Source organism: Pseudophryne corroboree, chromosome 8 (genome assembly GCF_028390025.1).
Source record: "Pseudophryne corroboree isolate aPseCor3 chromosome 8, aPseCor3.hap2, whole genome shotgun sequence".
NCBI lineage: Eukaryota > Metazoa > Chordata > Amphibia > Anura > Myobatrachidae > Pseudophryne > Pseudophryne corroboree.
This window is the reverse complement of record NC_086451.1, coordinates 57,954,487-57,978,965: the sequence shown is the minus strand read 5'-3', so window position 1 is coordinate 57,978,965 and position 24,479 is coordinate 57,954,487. Positions and strand designations below refer to the sequence as shown.

General features: G+C 47.8%; 1 protein-coding gene across 1 annotated transcript in view; it reads right to left on the bottom strand.

Annotated features, from left to right (window-relative positions):
- Positions 1-2,066: 2,066 nt before the first annotated feature.
- The window catches only part of LOC134948459 (torsin-1A-like), a 46,885-nt gene continuing 24,472 nt past the window's right edge, over positions 2,067-24,479 (bottom strand). Inside the window, exons 3-5 of the mRNA XM_063936441.1 lie at positions 18,228-18,403; positions 15,246-15,373; positions 2,067-2,651 (exon numbers count right to left, since the gene is read on the bottom strand). Of these exons, the coding sequence (XP_063792511.1) occupies positions 2,434-2,651; positions 15,246-15,373; positions 18,228-18,403 (522 nt within the window). The 3' untranslated portion in view covers positions 2,067-2,433. The remainder of the gene's footprint in view (positions 2,652-15,245; positions 15,374-18,227; positions 18,404-24,479) is intronic.

The window sequence follows — 24,479 nt, the reverse complement described above, 5'->3', positions numbered from 1 at the left end:
TTTCATATATCGACATTCTGTCTATGTCATCATTTTCCAGGTGTCGACATTCTGAAATTGACATTGTCAATGTCAACATACTGACTGCCACATTTAAGAATACATTTAGCTATTCATTATTATTTATTATATGGTGTCAATAATATAGTGTCAGTAATTTACCCAGCTCTGTACAGATAGTCTCTGCCTCACTACAGTTTACACTCTAAGGGGCCCATTTATCATTATATATTTGCGGCTTAATCCCTGAAAACACCCGCTTTCGGGGGTTAAACGCAAATATTAAGTATCCCTGGAAAGAATGACAGAGGGACCGCAGCAGGTATCTCCGATCTCCGATACCTGCTGCGATCCCTCCATTCCCGCTGGCAGCCGCATCCCCCATAGAAATATGCTGCCAGATTACCAAATTCTGGAATGCAAAGATTGCGGTTGTAGTTCCAGAGGGTTTTCCTGAAACCCTCCACTGGAAATGGCCACTGTGTCTGGGCAGAAGCCCCGGCAGCCCCTTACAGCACATCGCAGAGACCCTGCGTGTGCAGGATAATACATCCCCCCGATGTGATCGCATTCTACGATCTTGTGCGCTAATATCGTGCCCAGATCGCACTGCAAATGCGATCTATGGTAAATGGGCCCCTTATTTCCATAACATACAAGCGCACATACACACATACAATCTAAGGGTTTGTTTTTTCATAATTAAACTAACCTAACAGTGGGGGGCCCTAGTTTGCTATGCATACTCTGTCTTGGTCTACCAAGCCACTCCTGTGCTGTGTATTGCACATACATGAACTTCAGAATACTTGTATCAACATACTGTATAAAGCTGGAGTAAAGATATACCAATTATAATATGCACCATAGGGACTCTCTGTCATAATGTGATGCCATCCCAAGTCCAGCTTCATGCTGAATATCACTGGGGCTCCACTGACTTACCATCTAAGGGTAGACGATGCCAGGTTAATACATTATAGTATTGGAAAATTACGTTTTAGGAATTATAACTCCAGGAAGTTCTATTGCCATGAACTGAGAAGGCAAAAATAAGGAAAGTGAGATATTTCTCATGTAGGGAGAGATGTATCAAACCTCCAAGAGAGATACACTGAATAAATTATAGCTAGAATCAAACTGGTTGCTATAGGCAACCTCTCCACCATATCTCTCTCAAAGGTTAGAGACCTCTCCCTTCTAGTCTATAGCTGGGTACACACCTGTACATGCACCAGGCCATTCTAGTTCCCGACCTGTTCATGAGTGTTTATGCCCCTTCCATCATTGTTTTATGGGAAGAAGATTTGTATTAATTTTCAACAGGTGCGAAATCGGAACAAAAGGGAAGTGGGACCAAATCCATAGTTGTACGTAAGCTCCGATGTGTTTATATCTGCGCTGTTCATGTGCAGTTCTGGGGCTGTGTTGTCGCTTGCTGTGGCCCAAATTCCACAGCAACAGGAAGTATCCCAGTAAACAGGGATGTGTCGGCCCCATTTTCTGGGCGTGCCGAAGCCAGTGACTGCGTTCTTGGACGCAACATGACTGGCCCCGGCTGCGTGATTTAACTGGACATCCTGAATAACCTGAGGGTTACTCAGATGTCCAATGGTCACTCAGTTGATCTGAGTCCGATGGTCAACTCAGTTGATGCCAGTCCTCAGATGCCAACATAGGGTGTCTTATAACTCAAGAAGCATATTTTGGCACAGTTTTGGCACAGCCACTACTTGGTGCTAACTGTGTCTATCTTTGAATCGGGCCCTGTGTACGCACTGCCGACCGTTCTGCCAATGCTCCTCCAGCAGCAGGGCCGCCCTTGTGTCTTTTCATTTGATATCTTAGATGAGGAGGGGGGGGGGGGGGGGGGGCGCGAAGATGGCAAGTTAGATTGTATAGGTGTGTACGTGTGTATCGGCACTGTGATCGGGACTTCCCAACGTAAGTGAAATTGAAAATAAAATCACATTGCAGGTGTGATTGTACAGGTGTGTACCCAGCATTAGACCTTACCGTGCTGCTGGTAAAACAATGGGCCTCATGTCTACAATTAGAGACAGAAATAAAATAGAGCAGTTTTATATAATGCTACAACACACATCCCATACACAACCCTCCACTGCTACAATACAAAGCACAGGCCAGGAGCCATAGAGAACAAGATAAAGGAGACATGGACCAAAAGCAGGGCACATAATGGTTTCTGCTTGTTATCGCTGATCTCTGGTAAGACGTAAGGCCACGCTGGTGTATCTCTGAGACCTGAAGGTATATATGTAACACATGTAACAGCCATTAAGTGTGACTAGCAATGATCCCAAATCACACTCTGGGGGAATAAGACGAACGGTATAATGGGGGATGGCAGTCTGTATCTAAAGGCCGTGGGGCCATTATTGCTGTGTTGGTGGCACGGAGACATGGCAGCGGCTACAGTAGAAGGTCCAGCTTAGCCAACACAGTTTTGCAGCCTTTGTCAGAGGATATCACTTTAGCCACCCGTGATGCCAGCTCTTCGTCCTCTCTTAGCCCGCGCTGTCTTAGTTCTGCTAAGATGCATTTCTTCACGTGTCTGAGCTCCAGTGGCAGGAAGGGGATGAAGAAGTCAACGAGGTTCTTGTTAATCAGGCTGCTGTGCCAAAACCCACCTGAGGATGAAGAAATAAAAAGCAGAATTACTGTAGATTAGATAGATCTGGTGTTACCTAGTCTGCTAAATGACTATAGCAAAAATGGTGTGGTATGACTGGTCTACATTAAGGTCTACAGGCAGAAGGATGACACCAGAAGGTCAACCGAAAGTATGTGGACTTGGTCAGTAGGTCAGTGTTGGCGTTGTTCTAAAAGGGACATGTTGTGTTGTCTATTGTGTTTTTTTTTAAATATTTTTATCAAGCACCCTGGATGTCTACATGGACCAAAAAGGACCAATCCCATTGGACTAAGGGGCCTAGTTATCACCATCCGCATTGCAGGGATGTATCAATTATCGCATGCAGGGACATAGCTTGCGGTCAAGCTCTGTCCCTGCGATGCCTCTTCACAGCATCATCGGGGTATTTTTCATAAAAAATACCCCGATGTCCTGCTGCGCATGCGCCTCCCCAGCCGACATCGCCACTACTGCCACCGCCCGGTCGACTCCCCCCCCTCACAACTTCCCCCGCACGCCCCGGACCCCCCACAAGCAGGATAATATACTCACCTGTCCAGGGAGCCGGTCCGCGCTGCTTCAGGAGGCTGCCGGGCGCCGGGTTCTTCTCCTGCGCTGTGAACCCCCGTTGCTGTAAAGTGCGCTGCCGTTTTGCAGCGTCACTTTACTGCACCGGGGCCACATTGCAGCATATGGCGGACACCGGCTCCCAGGACAGGTGAGTATGTTTTTTTTTTCTTTTTTTTCCATCATGTAATTTTTTATTGAGTTTATAAACATAGAAAACAGTACATTTTAATATGTACATGTTATGCACACCAGTGCCAGCAGGAATGTACTGGTGTCTGAACGGAGAGGGATGCAAAACAAATGAACTCACAGACAGACTGGGGAATATGACATTACATACACAGAAGGTGATAGGGTAACAAAATAAACACAACGTGAACAGAGAAGCCCAAAGGCTAAGAAACTGGGTGTCTCCCTAGTATTAGGAATGCTCAGATGGAAAGAAGCGAGATGTTGTGATTTAATACGTAGAGAACCCGAAATGCTGTTGCTAAGGGCAACAGCAAAACCCTAAAGGGTTACCAACGGGTGTGGCAGTAAACTCCTTGGTCAGAGATGGAATAATAGACACAAGGAGAGTCTCCACAATCCTAGTCCTCACTTGCAGTGCACTGGTTCAGTTTACTGCCACTAAACTGACACCTGAACACCTTGCACAGTGAGAAAGGATTTTGGCAGGCAAGTCTGAGAATACAGCCGCAAACTTGCTAGGTTCACAGAGTAGCAAAAGAACCCCAGCAGGTTAAACGACTGACTCCAGTCTTACTGCTAGGTCTGGATTGGCAGAGTGTAATACCAAATCCCAAGGCCTATTTGCAGTAAGCAACAAACAAATACAAAGTTTACACAGTACTAGCTAGCTTTCAGGAACTGACTAACCAACAAAGATTCAGCAGCATCTGCCTAACCTGAGAAGAGGGTTTATATAGCAGGTGCTGTCCACGCCCCACTCAGACCTCACAGACTGTGAGCACAAAAACCAGCACCGGATCCCCTGCCGTGCACAGAGCCTGTAACCACTGCACAGCAAAAGACCCGAACCCGAGTATCAACTACGCTCAGGTTACTCCGCTAGCACTTGTCTCCCGGTTGCCATGACGACGTGGCAGCACAGAGCAGGAGACCCTAACAGTACCCCCCCTCTGACGAGGGGTCAAAGAACCCCTACCACCGGGTTTATCGGGAAACTGCGAGAAGAAAGAGCGTAACAGTCTGGGGGCATGAAGATCACAACTGCGCACCCACGACCGCTCCTCCGGGCCATACCCCTTCCAGTGCACCAAAAATGACAGCCGACCCCGAACCATCTTGGAGTCAAGAATCCTTTCAACAACAAACTCCCTCTGGCCACGTATCAGAAGAGGGGAAGGTCTTCCACTGGAAGAAGGATTACTAATCACTCGTTTTAAAAGGGAACAATGAAATGTTTTATTGATACCCAAAGAACGGGGTAGATCTAACTGAAATGCCACCGGATTGATAACCCTAGTGATCTTATAAGGACCGATGAACCGGGGGCCTAACTTATGAGATGGCTGTCTCAACTTCAAATTCTTGGTAGACAACCAGACGAAGTCTCCTAATTTGAAGCTGCAGGGTCTTTTCCGCTTATCAAAAACCCTTTTGGTCACTAATGACACAGACACAAGGGCTTTCTTCACTTTCCTCCAAATACCTCTAAGGACCGAAACCACAGAGGAACCACCAGGCGTGGAGTCCAGGGGGTCAAAAGAATTGGCCTTAGGATGATGCCCATACACACAAAGGAAGGGAGAGATCCCTGTAGCAGAGTGAGCCGCGTTGTTATAGGCAAACTCCGCCATGGACAGATGAGCAACCCAGTCAGTCTGACACTTGGAGACATAACACCTGAGGAACTGCTCCAAGGACTGGTTCACCCTTTCAGTCTGCCCATTAGACTGCGGATGGTAGCCTGACGACAAGCTGACAGAAATCTGGAGATCGGAACAAAATGCCCTCCAGAATTTGGCCACAAACTGGGATCCGCGGTCAGAGACCACATCAAGTGGCAACCCGTGGAGGCGTACAACATGCAGCATAAATAATTCAGACAGGCGTCTGGCCGATGGCAGCTCAACCAATGGAACGAAGTGCGCCATCTTCGAAAACCTGTCAACGACAACCCAGATGGCTGTCATCCCCGAGGATTTGGGCAAGTCCACCACAAAATCCATTGAAATGTGGGTCCATGGCTTAGATGGAATAGAGAGTGGATGTAATGGGCCAACAGGAACCCCTCTAGGAGTCTTATTTCGGGCACAGATGTCACATGCCCAAACCCACTGATCCACATCCCTAGCCACCGAGGGCCACCACACCGCCCTAGATAGCAACTCCCGAGTTCTGGCAATACCCGGGTGACCTGCCGACTTCTTGGCATGGAATTCCAGGAACACTCGCTGTCTTAACCTAGGAGGCACAAACAAAAGACCTACCGGAAGGTCTGGAGGAGCCTGCTCCTGTGCTCTAAGGACTAATGACAAGAGGTCCTGGGTAATGCCCACTTTAATACATGATGGGGACACAATGGGCAATGGCTCCTCGGTGGTCTCCTGGATTGGAGCAAAACTCAGCGAGAGCGCATCAGCCTTGATGTTTTTTGACCCAGGGCGATATGTTATCAAAAAATTAAAGCGAGCAAAAAACAAAGCCCATCGTGCCTGCCTGGCATTGAGGCGCTTCGCTGACTCTAAATATGCCAAATTCTTATGGTCGGTGAGAATTAAGACCACAAACTTAGCCCCCTCAAGCCAGTGTATCCACTCCTCGAGTGCATCCTTAATAGCCAACAATTCCCGGTTACCCACGTCATAATTCATCTCGGCAGGCGAAAATTTACGGGAAAAGTAAGCACAGGGATGAAGGCGATTATCAGACACCCCCATCTGAGAGAGCACTGCCCCAATACCCATCTCAGAGGCATCCACCTCCACCACAAAAGGACGCTCTGGATCTGGGTGTCGCAGCACCTTGGCCGAGACAAATGCCCTTTTGAGACGGGCAAAAGCCGCTTTGGCCTCACAAGACCAGTGAGCAACATCCGCCCCTTTCTTAGTGAGTGCCACCAAGGGCGCCACTATAGACGAAAATCCAGCGATAAATTGTCTATAAAAATTCGCAAAGCCCAGAAAACGCTGAAGCGCCTTCAAACTAGTGGGCTGCACCCAATCCAGGACTGCCTGTACCTTGGAACCCTCCATTTGGAAACCTTCTGGGGAGATAATATATCCTAGAAATGCGATTTGCTGAACTTCAAATTCGCACTTCTCCAGCTTCGCCCCAAGCCGGTGGTCTCTGAGTTTCTGGAGGACTAAGCGTACATGCTTCCGATGTTCCTCCAGGGAATGGGAGAAGATTAGGATGTCATCTAAGTATACAACTAAGAATCTATCCAAATATTCCCTGAGCACATCGTTCATGAAGTCCTGGAAGACTGCCGGGGCATTACAGAGCCCAAAAGGCATCACCAAATATTCATAATGCCCTGAGTGGGTATTAAAGGCAGTCTTCCATTCATCCCCCTCTCTTATTCGGATTAGATTGTACGCACCGCGTAGGTCAATCTTAGAAAAAATGGTGGCAGTACGAAGCTGGTCAAACAAGACCGTAATGAGAGGCAGTGGGTATGAGTTTTTAATCGTGATACGGTTCAATTCTCTGAAGTCGATGCAGGGTCGCAACGAACCGTCCTTTTTACCCACGAAGAAGAACCCCGACCCAACTGGAGACTGTGAAGGTCTGATAAATCCCTTAGCCAAGTTCTCCTAAATGTACTCTGCCATAGCCTGTCTCAGGACGCGACAGGGAGTACAACCTGCTCTTGGGAAGCTTAGCATTCGGCAACAAATTAATGGCACAGTCATAGGGGCGATGGGGAGGTAGTACCTCTGCAACTCTTTTGGAGAACACGTCCGCAAAATCTGCATAACATCCTGGCAATCCTGGCAAACTTAGTTGCGAAAGCCTGACTGGAAGGCTCAAGCAACTCCTGAAACAATCAGTACCCCAACTAAGAATCTCCCCAGAGACCCAGTCAAATTGAGGATTGTGGGCCCTTAACCAGGGTAACCCCAACACCAATGGGGCAAAAGTACAGACAGTCACATAAAAGGACAATTTTTCAGAGTGTGTGGCTCCAATAAACAAAGAAATCTGGCTAGTGCAAGAGGTAATTTTACCCTGGGATAATGGTTCCCCGTTTAACCCACAAATCTCAATTTCCGATGCCAAGGGTACTAAGGAAACAGAGTGTTTCAGGGCGAATTGGCGGTCCATAAAAACCCCGTCGGCCCCACTGTCCACAAAGGCCTCAGTCTTGACAGTTTGACCGAGGATCTTCAAGGTCACCGGAATGATAAATGTCTTCTTGGGAAATTCTGACTTCTGGCCTGACAGGATATTTCCCATCACCCTCAGGCCCTGAAGTTTTCCTGCTTTTCTGGGCATGATACTACCACATGACCTTTATTACCACAGTACAAACATAACCCCTGCTGTCTCCTCCGCGTCTTCTCACGCGAGGAGAGGCGGGTAGCCCCAATCTGCATAGGCTCCTCGGAAAATTCCTCAGAGTCTGAGGTTCCCTTGGGAAAGAAGGAAACCTCGGTCTCCCTTTCAAGCCTGCGCTCTCTCAGCCGTCTATCCACCCGAATGGATAACTGCATGAGCTGATCCAAGCTATCAGGCAAGGGATATTGTACCAGTTGGTCTTTTAACTGGTTAGAAAGACCTCTTCGGTACTGGTGTCTCAGGGCTGGGTCATTCCACTGGGTATCATGGGCCAACCTCCGAAACTCCGTACAATAAACCTCAACTGGCCTTCGCCCTTGCTTAAGGATCGAAATCTGAGCCTCGGCTGAGGCCGTCTTGTCAGGGTCATCATACAACATGCCCAGTGCCGTAAAAAAAGTATAAACACTTTTAAGCGACGGACAGTCAGGCTGCAACCCATATGCCCAGACCTGTGGGTCTCCTTGTAGCAAGGAAATCACTATGCCCACCCGCTGAATCTCCGACCCAGAAGACTGAGGCCTAAGTTGGAAATATAGCTTGCAGCTCTCCTTGAAACAAAAGAACTGCGAGCGATCTCCAGAAAAACGATCCGGGAGATTTACTTTCGGCTCCTTAACCCCTGAAGGTACTGCTGCTGCGGGAGCTCCGCCAGCGGCCTGCGAGGTGTGCATTTTAATGGACAAATCATTAAATTGTCGAGTCAGGACCTGCACCTGATCGACCACCTGTTGCAAAGTATTTTGAGGGGTATGCTCCATATTCCCACAAAATTTCAACAGGAGTATTAGGCTGCTGAATATGTTATGCACACCAGTGCCAGCAGGAATGTACTGGTGTCTGAACGGAGAGGGATGCAAAACAAATGAACTCACAGACAGACTGGGGAATATGACATTACATACACAGAAGGTGATAGGGTAACAAAATAAACACAAAGTGAACAGAGAAGCCCAAAGGCTAAGAAACTGGGTGTCTCCCTAGTATTAGGAATGCTCAGATGGAAAGAAGCGAGATGTTGTGATTTAATACGTAGAGAACCCGAAATGCTCTTGCTAAGGGCAACAGCAAAACCCTAAAGGGTTACCAACGGGTGTGGCAGTAAACTCCTTGGTCAGAGATGGAATAATGGCCCTCATTCCGAGTTGTTCGCTCGGTATTTTTCATCGCATCGCAGTGAAAATCCGCTTAGTACGCATGCGCAATGTTCGCACTGCGACTGCGCCAAGTAACTTTACTATGAAGAAAGTATTTTTACTCACGGCTTTTTCTTCGCTCCGGCGATCGTAATGTGATTGACAGGAAATGGGTGTTACTGGGCGGAAACACGGCGTTTCAGGGGCGTGTGGCTGAAAACGCTACCGTTTCCGGAAAAAACGCAGGAGTGGCCGGGGAAACGGTGGGAGTGCCTGGGCGAACGCTGGGTGTGTTTGTGACGTCAACCAGGAACGACAAGCACTGAAATGATCGCACAGGCAGAGTAAGTCTGGAGCTACTCTGAAACTGCTAAGTAGTTAGTAATCGCAATATTGCGAATACATCGGTCGCAATTTTAAGAAGCTAAGATTCACTCCCAGTAGGCGGCGGCTTAGCGTGTGTAACTCTGCTAAATTCGCCTTGCGACCGATCAACTCGGAATGAGGGCCAATAGACACAAGGAGAGTCTCCACAATCCTAGTCCTCACTTGCAGGGCACTGGTTCAGTTTACTGCCACTAAACTGACACCTGAACACCTTGCACAGTGAGAAAGGATTTTGGCAGGCAAGTCTGAGAATACAGCCGCAAACTTGCTAGGTTCACAGAGTAGCAAAAGAACCCCAGCAGGTTAAACGACTGACTCCAGTCTTACTGCTAGGTCTGGATTGGCAGAGTGTAATACCAAATCCCAAGGCCTATTTGCAGTAAGCAACAAACAAATACAAAGTTTACACAGTACTAGCTAGCTTTCAGGAACTGACTAGCCAACAAAGATTCAGCAGCATCTGCCTAACCTGAGAAGAGGGTTTATATAGCAGGTGCTGTCCACGCCCCACTCAGACCTCACAGACTGTGAGCACAAAAACCAGCACCGGATCCCCTGCCGTGCACAGAGCCTGTAACCACTGCACAGCAAAAGACCCGAACCGGAGTATCAGCTACGCTCAGGTTACTCCGCTAGCACTTGTCTCCCGGTTGCCATGACGACGTGGCAGCACAGAGCAGGAGACCCTAACAGTACATTAAACAAAACTTATCATAACATAACATAACATAACTTATGCCATCAATAAACAATGAGATAATAAGCAAAGAATTATCCATGTGTGTGTCTCCATTGCTTCATAACGTTTCTTTATACCATATGGTAAATAATACTTCAATGAATATATGCAAGGCTTCCACAGTTGCGCTAGTAAAACAACACATAATTATCCGAAGGAACCAGAAATTCTGAACGAATATTTACCATCACCTCTCACATTTAAAGCATGTTATACATTCAGTTCAGGTCAGCTCATTCGAGAACTACACCAGCCATTCCATTTCTCTGTAAATTTGGAAATAGATCCACGTGATTTGTACATATATCTCTCATGCCTGGCCACTTCATTAACTAATGCCCTCCACTGACATATCTTGGGTAGGTCTGCTGAAAACCAAACTCTCGCTATAATAACTTTGGCTAAAGTAGTAAGACAGAGGACGTATTTATAAATTATAACCAAGTGCGTTTCCTCCAGGTCAAGGCCAAACATACATATGCCAGAACTAAAAACTGGGAGAGAAGGAGTAGTAAGAACAATATCCCGCCACACATCCCTCCAAAATACAGAAACCACAGGGCAGCTCCATAAAAGGTGCCAGAACCCCACATCATTAGCCTGGCATTTGGGACATAAAGTATTATCTCTAAGCCCTGCCCTCTGCATAGATACAGGAGTGCGGTAAATCCTGTGTAAAACATAATAAAACACCTGCCTATACCTAATACATGGCGTAGTATACAGAATAGATCCAAGCACTTGGAGCCATTGTTCATTGGATAGAGGTCCCAGATCCAACTCCCACTTGGACCTAAGACCATCCAGTTGATCTGGGTTCAATCTATCATTAATAGCAGCATATGTGATAGATATTTTTCCTCTCTGACCTAGGGTGGATAACAGTGTCTTAACTGGTGAGTCTGAGATTGTCAAGGAACCTTGGGGAAATTGGGCATGTACAGCGTGTCTTAACTGAAAATACCTGAATAAAGCAAACATCAAATTATTTTTTCAATTGATGAAAGGATTTAAATATCCTGATATAATTGGCCCATAGACAATACTCCCTTAATAATCCAAATATTATCCGATGACAGTTTACTAAGCTCAGGATACGTGTCATTGAACCATATTGGAGCACATTTGTCGTGTACCGACCAATCAAAAAGGGTATGTGCACATCTCCAGATCAACAAGGCTTGACGTAACAAAGGAGGCATACTGGTAGCTGATCGGCCAGAAAGAAGAAATTGAAGAGGAGATAAAGAAAAAGTATGAGAGCACTGCACCCGCTCAGCCAGAAATCCCTGCATAGTCAAATCCACTCTATCTACAGTCCAGTCCGACAGCTGGGACAACTGCGCAGCCAGATAATAAAGTCTCAGATTGGGAAGGCCTGCTCCACCCAGATATAGTGGTCTAAATAATGTTTTAAATGAGATTCGTGCTGGCCTGTTGCCCCAAATAAAAGATGACAAAACACCCTCAATTACACTAAATACCTTTTTTGGGATATAAATCGGGGGTTGGTGCAGGGCGTATAAGAATTTAGGTTGCATCACCATTTTAAACAAATTAATACGGCCTAGTACAGATAAGGGTAACTTCCTCCATGTATGAGCCCTGTCCTTAAAATTTGCAATAATGGGATCAAGGGGGGTCATTCCGAGTTGTTTGCTCGTTATTTTTTTCTCGCAACGGAGCGATTAGTCGCTAATGCGCATGCGCAATGCCCGCAGTGCGACTGCGCCAAGTAAATTTGCTATGCAGTTAGGAATTTTACTCACGGCATTACGAGGTTTTTTCTTCGTTCTGGTGATCGTAATGTGATTGACAGAAAGTGGGTGTTTCTGGGCGGAAACTGGCCGTTTTATGGGTGTGTGTGAAAAAACGCTACCGTTTCTGGGAAAAACGCGGGAGTGGCTGGAGAAACGGAGGAGTGTCTGGGCGAACGCTGGGTGTGTTTGTGACGTCAAACCAGGAACGACAAGCACTGAACTGATCGCAGATGCCGAGTAAGTGTGGAGCTACTCAGAAACTGCTAAGAAGTGTCTATTCGCAATTCTGCTAATCTTTCGTTCGCAATTTTGACAAGCTAAGATTCACTCCCAGTAGGCGGCGGCTTAGCGTGTGCAAAGCTGCTAAAAGCAGTTAGCGAGCGAACAACTCGGAATGACCCCCAATATTTTGGGTCACGTAGTCTACAGCTCTAGGTGTAATCCAAATACCAAGGTACTTGAACCGTAATGTCCACTGTAAAGGATGTGCTTTTTTCAAATCTACAGGGAGGATACCGAAGATAGGAAGAATATGTGATTTATTCCAATTAATTAACAGACCTGAAAAGACACCAAATTTATCAACCACTTGAAACATATTTTCTAATGAGTCATTAGGGTCCTGAAGGAAGAGAAGCATAGCATCTGCATATAGTGCTACTACATCCACAACATCTCCAACTTTAAGGCCCCTAATCTTCTCGCTGGTGCGTAACAAGCCAGCCAGTGGCTCCATAGCTAATGAAAATAGTGCAGGAGAAAGAGGGCATCCCTGCCGGGTGCCTCTCTCCAATAAAAATGACTCAGAGGTAAATCCATTCGCCATAACACGAGCAGTTGGCGAAGAATATAGTACCTGGAGAAAACCAATAAATCGGGGCCCAAAAGCAAATTTTTTAAGTACCGCCCATAAATAATCCCATTCCACTGAATCAAATGCTTTGGCTGCGTCCAGGGACACGACCACAGCCTCAGGCTCCTCCAAATCATGCCTCTGCAGATGGCAAAACAGTCTACGCAGATTTTGAGCGGTGGATTTACCCGGCATAAACCCTGTTTGATCAGGGTGGACTATGGATGTAATGACTAGATTTAAGCGGGTCGCCAAGACTTTTGCTAATATCTTGACGTCAGTGGTTATAAGAGAAATGGGTCGGTAAGACTCCGGGAGTAAGGGGTCCTTCATTTTGGGTTTTTTTTTTTTACTTTTTTTTTTACACTGTGATCAGCTTGTGTGACACATCGGACACACATTGCTGATCACTCTGCCGGGCCCCCGCTCAGCTGGGCAAATGCCACATTATCGCAGTGCTGCCCTGTGAACTCGCCAGTCTGAGCTGGCGAGTTTATCACAGGGCACACTGAGGTATTTTTTCACATTTTTTTTTAGTAAATTTGGCCACATCACATTTCCCACTGTAAGTATGGGGAATGCGATGTGGGTTACTAAAAAAAAAGTGAATTAAAGGGTGTGGAGCAGTTTTTCATGAAAACTGCTCCAAATGCCCTTTAATACATTTAGGTGACACTAAAATAATGTGAAAAGGGTGTGAAAACACCCTTTTTCACATTATTTTAGTAAAAATAATGTTAATAAATAGACCCCTAAGTGAGAAATAAATGTGTAAACGAGGGGTGGGGGGTCTACAGAACAGCACACATTCCACAAGCACAAAACGGAGTTCTAAGGCTGGGTACTTATTACACAATTTTATGAACGATTACCCGATATCCGACGGATCAGTACGAGAAATCGTTCAAATCGTTAAATGCGTATGCACTTTTGCACACCCCCACGGGTTGTCAGTCGCATCTTCAGATTGGACGTACATGCAGGTCATTCTGAAGATGTGGCTATGATATATCGTGCGGTCCATCACCAGATCGTGCGGCACGATATACTGTTTCATTGCATCTGCGTCGGCTGTGTACCCAGCTTAACAGCTCCACTGTTGACTCATCTGTCCAGACAAGGCATTCTCTTGATCATCCATGGTGCCAAATGTCCTCTTTCTGTGGAATCATAAACTCTGAACTTAAGGAAGTAAAGCCTGCAGTTGTTGAGGGGAGGGGGGTTTGCTGACTGTTTTATTTTTTTACCAGTTATTTATATAGCGCACACATATTCCGCAGCGCTTTACAGAGAATATTTGCCCATTCACATCAGTCCCTGCCCCAGTGGAGCTTACAATGTATATTCCCTATCACATGTACACAGACACATTCATGCTTGGGTTAATTCTATTGGGAGCCAATTAATCTACCTGTATATTTTTGGATTGTGGGAGGAAACCGGAGTTCCCGGAGAAAACCCATGCACGTATGGGGAGAATATACAAACTCCACACAGTTAGGGCCATGGTGGGAATCGAACCCATGACCTCAGTGTTGTGAGGAAATAATGATAACCATTACACCATCCATACTGCCCTAATTAATTTTAACATTTCACCAGCGACGTGTGGTGGGGTGAGGCAGAGCCTTTCCTGTCATACTAACATTTGTGCCAGAGTCTTAACTGTATAAAGTATATGACAAATACAAAGAATAAGTTAGAAATATCTTCTTTGTATTATTCAAATCATTTTTATAGTCAAAACTCTGGAGTGTAAAGTCTATGGCAGGTGAGGCAGCCTACCTTATCCGCACATCTCTAATCAAAACTCACCAAATTTCCTGGAGTTTATACCTCTGCACCTTTGCATAATGCCCACATGAACCCTTTGGCTCATATATTGGGTGTACAGTATAGCTGGCTCTGGTACTAGCCAGTACTCCTGAGCAATTGACCTCACCACCCGTCCCTGCATTTCCCCCTTGGAAAAATGCAGTCAGGCCAGTCTGTCAGCATGTCTGCAAAGCTTCAGACCATCCATGATCTAATGGTGCACAGGAGGCGGGGCTTTGGACGGGTCCCAGGGGCGGAGCTTGGACGGATCCCGGAGGCGGAGCTTTGGACGGGTCCCGGGGGAGGAGCTTGGACGGATCCCAGAGGCTGAGCTTTGTACACGTCCCGGGGGCGGAGCTTGGACGGATGCCAGAGGCTGAGCTTTGGACAGGTCCCGGGGGCGGAGCTTGGACGGATCCCAGAAGCTGAGCTTTGGACGGGTCCTGCGGGCAGAGCTTGGACGGATCCCGAAGGCGGAGCTTGGACGGATCCCAGAGGCTGAGCTTCTTACAGGTCTGGGAGGTGGTGCTTACTGCTTAGGATGGCGGTGTCCCACAGTCTGACATAGGAGGGACTAATGTCGGCTGGCTCTGGTCAGGGGGAGAGTAAGCTGGGCTGGTGGTGACAGGAAAAACTTTTTCCTGTCAACACTGGCAGTACTGCAAGGGATCCTGTGGGCCTATTTTGATTCTGGGGGGCCTGGAGCTGCAGCTCCATCCCCCTTATTGTTAATCCGGCCCTGAGGCCACCCAGTCCCAATGTTAGAGCCACTGCTCAAATACAGCATGAAACTACTCACCGTTTTTGTTGTTGAATAATCCTAGGGAGAGCACATATTCCATATGGTGTAACTGTAAATCCTCCCTCTTCTTCCCCGACATCCAGTACTTCAGCACTTCTCTATTGATCAGATCACCTCCTGCGTTACTAAAGGAAAACAGATTAAAACTTTTTAATTTCATACTTATCTACTCTCCTGGAAGTTGCGGGAAACTCAATATTTTACGGGTAGTCCCTCGCATCCCTTGGAAGAGTGGCCGGATCTCCTGCATCCTAGTGAAGCGGGCAAGGTGTGGGTGAAAACACTGGGAATCTCGGCTCCATTTTGAGGGGCTGGGTCTAAATTATGCACATTTTTGTCATTTAGCCACACCCCTTTATTTTGGACATACGAACCACTGCATTTTTGCCGCTACGAGGGTGGGGCCTAATGTCGTGCCAACTGTATTATAGGTACTATTTATCAATATATAATATATTGGTCATAGTTTGCACAGCTTTTGGCGTCCCTTTCCTGAAAATATATATGTATTTTGCTGGTGCCAGTGCAGAAGGGGTGTGGTTCATCAAATCGACAGTATCTAGGTCGACAATGTTTAGGTCGACCACTATAGGTCGGCAGTCACTAGGTCGACATGGATGGAAGGTCGACAGGGTTTCTAGGTCGACATGTGCTAGGTCGACAGGTCTAAAGGTCGACATGAGGTTTTTTTTTTTTCGTTTTCTTCGTAGAGTGACCGGGATCCCAAATTAGTGCACCGCGTCCCCTCGCATGGCAAGCTTCGCTCGCCATGCTTCGGGCATGGTGCCTTCGCTCCGCTACCGCTTCGCTCGGCACACTTTACCGTTCCAATCGTAGTCCACGTGGATCGTTAAGTATGAAAAAAGAAAAAAATGTGAAAAACTCATGTCGACCTTTAGACCTGTCGACCTAGCACATGTCGACCTAGAAACCATGTCGACCTTCCATCCATGTCGACCTAGTGACTGTCGACCTATAGTGGTCGACCTAAACATTGTCGACCTAGATACTGTTGATCTTCAGACCGGATCCCTGCAGAAGATAGGAAATATTCTGGCACTGTGTCAGAGTCAGCTATCTTCTCTGCGTGCAGAATATTTCCATGCGATCTTTGGAAGCCGTCAGTGACTCTGACTGGCCTGAGTTCCCTTACTGTCCCTGAAGAGAGAGCCATTGACTCATGGAGCCATGTGCACTGCACACCCAACACCCATTATAGATACGTCACTGATGCTGACCAGCACCCAGCGCAAAACAATTATCCAATCATCACCAATCATGACAAAATACTAATATTAATAAATACTTTTTTAATGACTAAAGGGGTTGTCCACCTTCTGATGACGAAGTCATTGGTTCATACACGCCATCCTGCAACTTTTAGTAAACTAGCTGCACTATTTTTCAGGGTCATATAAAGGCGTTCCTGAAAAGCGCTTCCTGCTGTGCTTTTCAGGAAAACCTTTATATGACCCTGAAATATTAGTTTTATTTCCAAGGGATATAATACAACTCTTCAGTAAACAGCTATAGCACATGCCTGCATAGGACACACTCATTCTATCTCATACACTGTATATATACACACTCTGATTTCATAATGAAGGAGACAGTAATATGTATAGAATATTTCACAAAGGAGATACTTTGTTGTTTGGCTGCACTACTACCTCCACCATGTGCAGTGGTGGCATGCCTCCAAACAGCCCCGCAAATTGGGACAGAAGTTCTGCGCGGGTGACTGCAGGACAATCCTATAACAATCCCAAAACATATGGCTCCTGATTGGATGAAAACGAGGCTATCCAATCAGAAGCTGCCTGTCATGCAGAGCCAATTCCTAATTTCTCCTGTAGACAGACAAGTTTCACAGCGGGCCAACAAACGATACACTGAGGCCAATTTTAGTCAGAAACCAATGAACGTATCAGAATGTTTTTGAATCATGACAAGAAACTTAAGCACATGGAAGAAACCCAGCAAATGGAAGACATACAAAGTCCTCACAGATTGTACCATGGTTGTAATAATTTAACCCAAAGGCAGTACAGCGGCGAGGTAGTAATCATCAGCGTATCTATAATGGGTGCACAAAGGGCCCCACACTGCACAACCCGCACCCATAAATTATACTTACCTCTCCGATACGTGCGTTGGCCAGCGCTGCAGAGCAGCAAAAATCATTGGGAAATTGAAGTGGTGATCATTTTCCCAGTGATTTGCGTAAGTAGACAAGTGACCGGGAACATGGTACGGAAGCCATTTTCCCGGAGACTCTGGCACTAAACTGTCAGAGAGGAGAGGCCCGCATGGAGCCTGCACACAGGCCCTCTCCTCTCTTAACCCGCCTAGTAATGCCAGACAAAATATATTGTTTATAGAAATCTCCTTTATAAGGACAATAAAGGACTTCTCATTACAAACAGTTCAGTATGTTACACAGCCCCCAGAAAATCATTCTGCCAAACTATTGTAGGCCCGACTGGATATTTGCAGTCATGGAAAGACTAACAATATCACTTTACAGTCCAACTCACTACCACTTTATGGCCATCCGCTTAATTAAATAATAATAATAATAATAATAATAATAATAATAATAATAATAGTTATAATAATAATAATAATAATAATAATAATAATAATAAATTATTATTATTATTACTATTATTATTATTAGATTTTCTACTTTTCTGTTTTATTTCTGAAATTCTACTTAGTAAAGTCCCATTTAAATAATGATGGAAGACATAACTGGACTCGTCAAAATGGCCGCCATCACTGATCTTAATTTTGTTTTATGTAATGTGAGGTACTCTGTGAGGAACTGTAATACCCTTACTTTAATATGTTTTTTTTTTTTTTATCAGTGTGAGGGAAGATTGACATTACTTTTGGGGAACATACATAATCTGATAAAATGGTGAGGTTTATATATTATTTTTTGTAGCCATTAAAATGTAACTTTGCTTCCAGCACCTGAGGAAAATGAAGATAGCTTTATGGTAAGACACTCCATCAAGGTCTTCATAATAGTCCAGGAAAGGCTTGATGGCATCGATAAGACCAGGGTGAAGCTTGTCCATCTCATCAAATATAAATATAGAGCGAGCACAACGGCTGACGTTCCCCCGAATCCAAGACTGCAACTGGTCCTGTCACAGAGAGGGTGCGTTTGTAGGATGGATTTCAAATATTCTAATTTTAAGCAAGAATTAGAAAAATGATTTCTCTGTGTCGCTCTCCATGTTATAGAGCAGTTTCAGAATCATTTTCCGCCTTGGTACCCCCTGGCAGCTCCTTTACATTAGTTGTGCCCCGGCATTTGTACTACAATACGTTTGCAGGGCCGGATTAAGGCATGTGGGGGCCCCAGGACAACAACACTGTGGGGCCCCCCTCCAATATAATGACCCCTTGCCCTGTCCACAACAAACCCCCCCCCCCCCCTCCCCAGCTCCGTGCCGCCCCTTACCTCCCTGCTTTTTGACCTGGCACCTGGAACAAGGTCTGCCACTGCTCAGGCTGCATACAGCGCAGAGCAGCTCCCAATTCAGCGGCACGGTCGTGATATGTCATGTGCCGCTGATCAGGGGACTCAGGAGCCGCTCTGCGCTGTATGCAGCCTGTGTAGCAGCAGGCAATGTTCCAGGTACTGGATCACAAAGCAGGAAGGTAAGGGGTGGCACGGAGAGGAAAGCTGTGCTGAATTACTCTGCTGTGTTGGGGCCCCCTGTGTGTGGGAGCCTCGGGACGACCGTCCCTGTAGTCTCTCCCGTAATCCAGCTCCATAGGCGTGCGCAGCACATTTTATGAGGGGGTGCACCACCGGAGGGGCATGTCTAGCACCACCCATTGAGCGTGGCTAGCACTATTTTACAATTAGTTCAAGTTGGAGAGCATAAGAATGTAAAAATAAGGAGGAGCGTTGAATGGGATGCAGACATTGGCATGTGAGCAAGGTTGACGTTATATAAAGCATTTTAACTGGGTCGGCATTATATCCACATACAAATATATATAGATTCACATAAAATTCATTGAAATAGCCAGAACCACATAATATACAGTACGCTGAAAAATCCAGAAATACATTTAAAAAAAAATACATTGAAAAAGCCAGATCTTAGTGGAGGTCGGAAACACAGCAGAATACAAACACATCTTACTGTCAAACTTAAGTTTAACATTTGCAGCATATCACTAAGCAGCTTTACAGTAATTTATAGTTACCAAATGAATGACGCCACACCATCATCTTCTTGTCTCTCAGCCACACCATCATTCCCCTCGCATTTCTCAGCCACGCCATTATCTCCTGCCTGCGTCTCTCTATCCCTTTTCTTCCATCTGCATCTCTCACCATCCCCCTCACTTTGTGTCTGTCAGCCTTCCCGTTTCACTCTATGCCTCCCGGCCTTCACTCTGTGCCTCTCAGCCTCCCGGCCTTCACTCTGTGCCTCTCAGCATGCTCATCCTTTACTCTGTGCCTCTCAGCCTGCCCCCTCTTCACTCTGTGCCTCTCAGCCTCCCGGCCTTCACTCTGTGCCTCTCAGCATGCTCCTCCTTTACTCTGTGCCTCTCAGCCTGCCCCCTCTTCACTCTGTGCCTCTCAGCCTCCCGGCCTTCACTCTGTGCCTCTCAGCATGCTCCTCCTTTACTCTGTGCCTCTCAGCATGCTCCTCCTTTACTCTGTGCCTCTCAGCCTGCCCCCTCTTCACTCTGTGCCTCTCAGCTTGCCTTCCCTTCACTCTATGCCCCTCAGCATGCTCCCTCTTCACTGTTTGCCCCTCAGTATGCCCCCCCTTTCACTCTTTGCCTCTCAGCATGTTCCTTCTTCACTCTTTGCTCCTCAGCATGCCCCCCCTTTCACCTCTCAGCATGCCCCCCCTTTCACCTCTCAGCATGCCCCCCCTTTCACCTCTCAGCGTGCCCCCCCTTTCACCTCTCAGCATGCTCCCCCCTTCACCTCTCAGCATGCCCCCCGTTTCACCTCTCAGCATGCCCCCCGTTTCACCTCTCAGCATGCCCCCCCTTTCACCTCTCAGCATGCCCCCCATTTCACCTCTCAGCATGCCCCCCCTTTCACCTCTCAGCATGCTCCCCCCTTTCACCTCTCAGCATGCCCCCCCTTTCACCTCTCAGCATGCTCCCTCTTCACTGTTTGCCCCTCAGTATGCCCCCCCTTTCACTCTTTGCCTCTCAGCATGCTCCTTCTTCACTCTTTGCCTCTCAGCATGCCCCCCCTTTCACTCTTTGCCTCTCAGCATGCTCCTTCTTCACTCTTTGCCTCTCAGCATGCCCCCCCCTTTCACTCTTTGCCTCTCAGCATGCTCCTTCTTCACTCTTTGCCTCTCAGCATGCCCCCCCTTTCACTCTTTGCCTATCAGCATGCTCCTTCTTCACTCTTTGCCTCTCAGCATGCTCCCCCCCCCTTTCACTCTGTCTTACAGCTTCTCCCATTGACTCTTTCAGCATCTCTCAATGTCCGCCCCTCTCCCCCGCTGTTCACCTGAGCCAGTGGACAGCGAGGCCAGGTGCTGCATCCTCGCTCCAGTAGTCAGACAGGGCAGGGAGCTATTAACTAATGCCAGGCAGCAGCGCAGTAGTGAGAGTGACTGGTGACAGGCTCTCCGGCGGCAATTCAAATGCGGCGCCGGTCTCTAGCCAGTCAGGAACCGTGGTCCGGCAGCCAATCAAGAGCCGCCACTCCTGATTGGCTTTGTCGCCGGCAAGCCTGACACTCTCGCTAGCGCCTGCCCATATATTCCAGCGCTGCCACCCGGGCACCCTTGTCAAATCCCGACTCCCGACATTTGTATCTGTGTGCGGGGGGTGCCGGACATTAGTGGCTGCCTGTGCGCACCAGACACCTCCCGTGCACACGCCTATGTCCAGCTCTGTACGTTTGCAATGATAAAGGGGCAGATTCAATTAGCTTTTCCGTGCAGACTTAGCTCACAGGTTAATTGCCCGGAACTATTCAGTAATTACCCTTTGCCTTTGTGAGCCCCCGGTACTAGAGATATTCAATTACAGCCAACGGTAAGCCCGCAGCCTCGGGAACTGTGAGGAAAGATCCATGTTAAGTGCACCCTTGGGGCTAGTCACGGGCAGTAATTGAATAGCTCCGGGCACTTAACCTGGGAGCTAAAACTGCACTGTAAAGCCTGCATCTAACTGAGCCTGACCCAAAATGTTTAAGTGCTGCTGTATATAAAAGGAAAATAAAATAATTTGTGTATATATATATATATATATATATATATATATATATTTATATATATGCCTGAGGCATTCAAAATCAATTCCTAATAAGTGCTGTTTAGCAGGGCTGATAGGATAGCCCTTGTCTAACTAATTAACAGCGGTAATTGGATACCGCCCTATGTGTTTCATTTTCACCTTGATGTCCTCACCACATATACAGAATTTGTTCAGGAACCATACAACAAAGAACCACTGATCTATAGTGACAACAGCTTTACAGATGTAAAGTAATACAAACCAGTGTGCCTTGAGTTTGTGGTTTACAGACAAATTAGTTAACTATGGTCCTGATTTAGAGGTGGACGGATTTATAGAAGCAGCTGCCAATGGGCAACCTTTTAATGCGCCCACCAGCCACAACCCAAATCCGTTGATGTACACACAATGATGCGCCATCCGTCGGCCTTTGGGCGCACCATTGGGCGCACCATTGGACATTAGAGCAACCCTACGATTGCTCAGAATGACCGTCAAATCATGACCGCAGGTAACAGTGGAACTGCTTTTTTTGACACAGAAACACCCACCACTGTTAGTCACCCCCCCTGCGGCCCCGCTCCCCCTACGTAACGGCATGACGGGACAGGCACAGGGTGCAGTGCATCCCTGTTATGTCACTGTGCACGGAAAATATTTATGGCATTGCAGACTCAACGAATATGCAGAAAGCACAATATTCCGGAGTCATTTGGAATCCCTTATCCTGCTGCATACACCTAGGATGTAAAGTGGCCATTTTGCACAGCAGCCAAGTAAATGGGAGGACTATTTACTAAGCCTTGGATGGAGATAAAGTGGACGGAGATAAAGTACCAGCCAATTAGTTTGTAACTGCCATATTACAGCAGAGGCGTAACTAGGGTTTTCGGAGCCCAGGGCAAGATGGAAAATGGCGCCCCCCCAAAAAAAAACAACAACCCAAAAGAAGCATGCGAGCAGGCGAAAAATGGGCATGGTCACACACCAGAAGGGGTGTGGCCACGCACCAGAAGGGGTGTGGCCACTGAAAATGGCCCACAGTGCCAGTTACATTGCCCCACAGTGCCGGATACAATGCCCCACAGTGCCGGATACATGCCCCACAGTGCCAGTTACATGCCCCACAGTGCCAGTTACATTGCCCCACAGTGCCAGATACATGCCCAACAGTGCCAGTTACATGCCCCACAGTGCCAGATACAATGCCCCACAGTGCCAGTTACATTGCCCCACAGTGCCAGATACATTGCCCTACAGTGCCCGTTACATGACCCACAGTGCCAGTTACATTGCCCCACAGTGCCAGATACAATGCCCTACAGTGCCAGATACATGCCCCACAGTGCCGGATACATGCCCCACAGTGCCAGTTACATTGCCCCACAGTGCCAGATACATTGCCCCACAGTGCCAGTTACATGCCCCACAGTGCCAGTTACATGCCCCACAGTGCCAGTTACATTGCCCCACAGTGCCAAATACAATGCCCCACAGTGCCAGATACATTGCCCCCCAGTGCCAGATACAATGCCCCACAGTGCCGGATACATGCCCCACAGTGCCAGTTACATTGCCCCACAGTGCCAGATACAATGCCCCACAGTGCCAGATACAATGCCCCACAGTGCCGGATACATGCCTCACAGTGCCAGTTACATGCCCCACAGTGCCAGTTACATTGCCCCACAGTGCCAGATACATTGCCCCACAGTGCCAGTTACATGCCCCACAGTGCCAGTTACATTGCCCCACAGTGCCAGATACAATGCCCCACAGTGCCGGATACAAAGCCCCACTGTACCGGATACATGCCCCACTGTGCCGGATACAAAGCCCCACAGTGCCAGATACATTGCCCCACAGTGCCAGTTACATGCCCCACAGTGCCAGTTACATTGCCCCACAGTGCCAGATACATTGCCCCACAGTGCCAGTTACATGCCCCACAGTGCCAGTTACATTGCCCCACAGTGCCAGATACAATGCCCCACAGTGCTGGATACATGCCCCACAGTGCCAGTTACATTGCCCCACAGTGCCAGATACAATGCTCCACAGTGCCAGATACAATGCCCCACAGTGCCGGATACATGCCTCACAGTGCCAGTTACATGCCCCACAGTGCCAGTTACATTGCCCCACAGTGCCAGATACAATGCCCCACAGTGCCGGATACAAAGCCCCACTATGCCGGATACATGCCCCACTGTGCCGGATACAAAGCCCCACTGTGCCGGATACATGCCCCACTGTGCCGGATACATGCCCCACTGTGCCGGTTACATGCCCCACTGTGCCAGATACATGCCCCACTGTGCCAGTTACATGCCCCACTGTGCCAGATACATGCCCCACTGTGCCTGATACATGCCCCACTGTGCCGGTTACATGCCCCACTGTGCCAGATACATGCCCCACTGTGCCAGTTACATGCCCCACTGTGCCAGATACATGCCCCACTGTGCCTGATACATGCCCCACTGTGCTCCCCCCCCGGTCACTCACCGCTTGTGGCTCCGGCTCGCCTCTGATATGTGAGGGGAGGAGAGCGCAGCGCAGCGCCTCTCCTTCCCCTCACCGCTCCAGGTCTCCGGCGGCTGTGTGGCGCCGGTTCGCTAGCCAATCAGAGCTCGCGGACCGGCAGCCAATCAGGAGCCGGTCCGCAGGCTCTGATTGGCTAACGCCGCCGGACACCGGACACAGCAGCGCTGCTAGTGCTGGCAGGGCGGTGAGGGGAGGGAGAGACGCTGCTCTCTCCTCCCTTCACATTTCGGCGTGACGGGGGCGAGTGGGGCATGATGCCCTGGCCGCCGGCGTCGCCCCCCTCTCCTGGGCCTGCCAAGGCGCCCAGGGCACGTGCCCCACTTGCCCTACCCTAGTTACGCCTCTGTATTACAGGCTGTGTTTGAAAAATGACAGGAGCTGGTTGGTTGGTGCTTTATCTCCCTGGAAGGCTCAGTAAATAGACCCCTTAATCGTTAA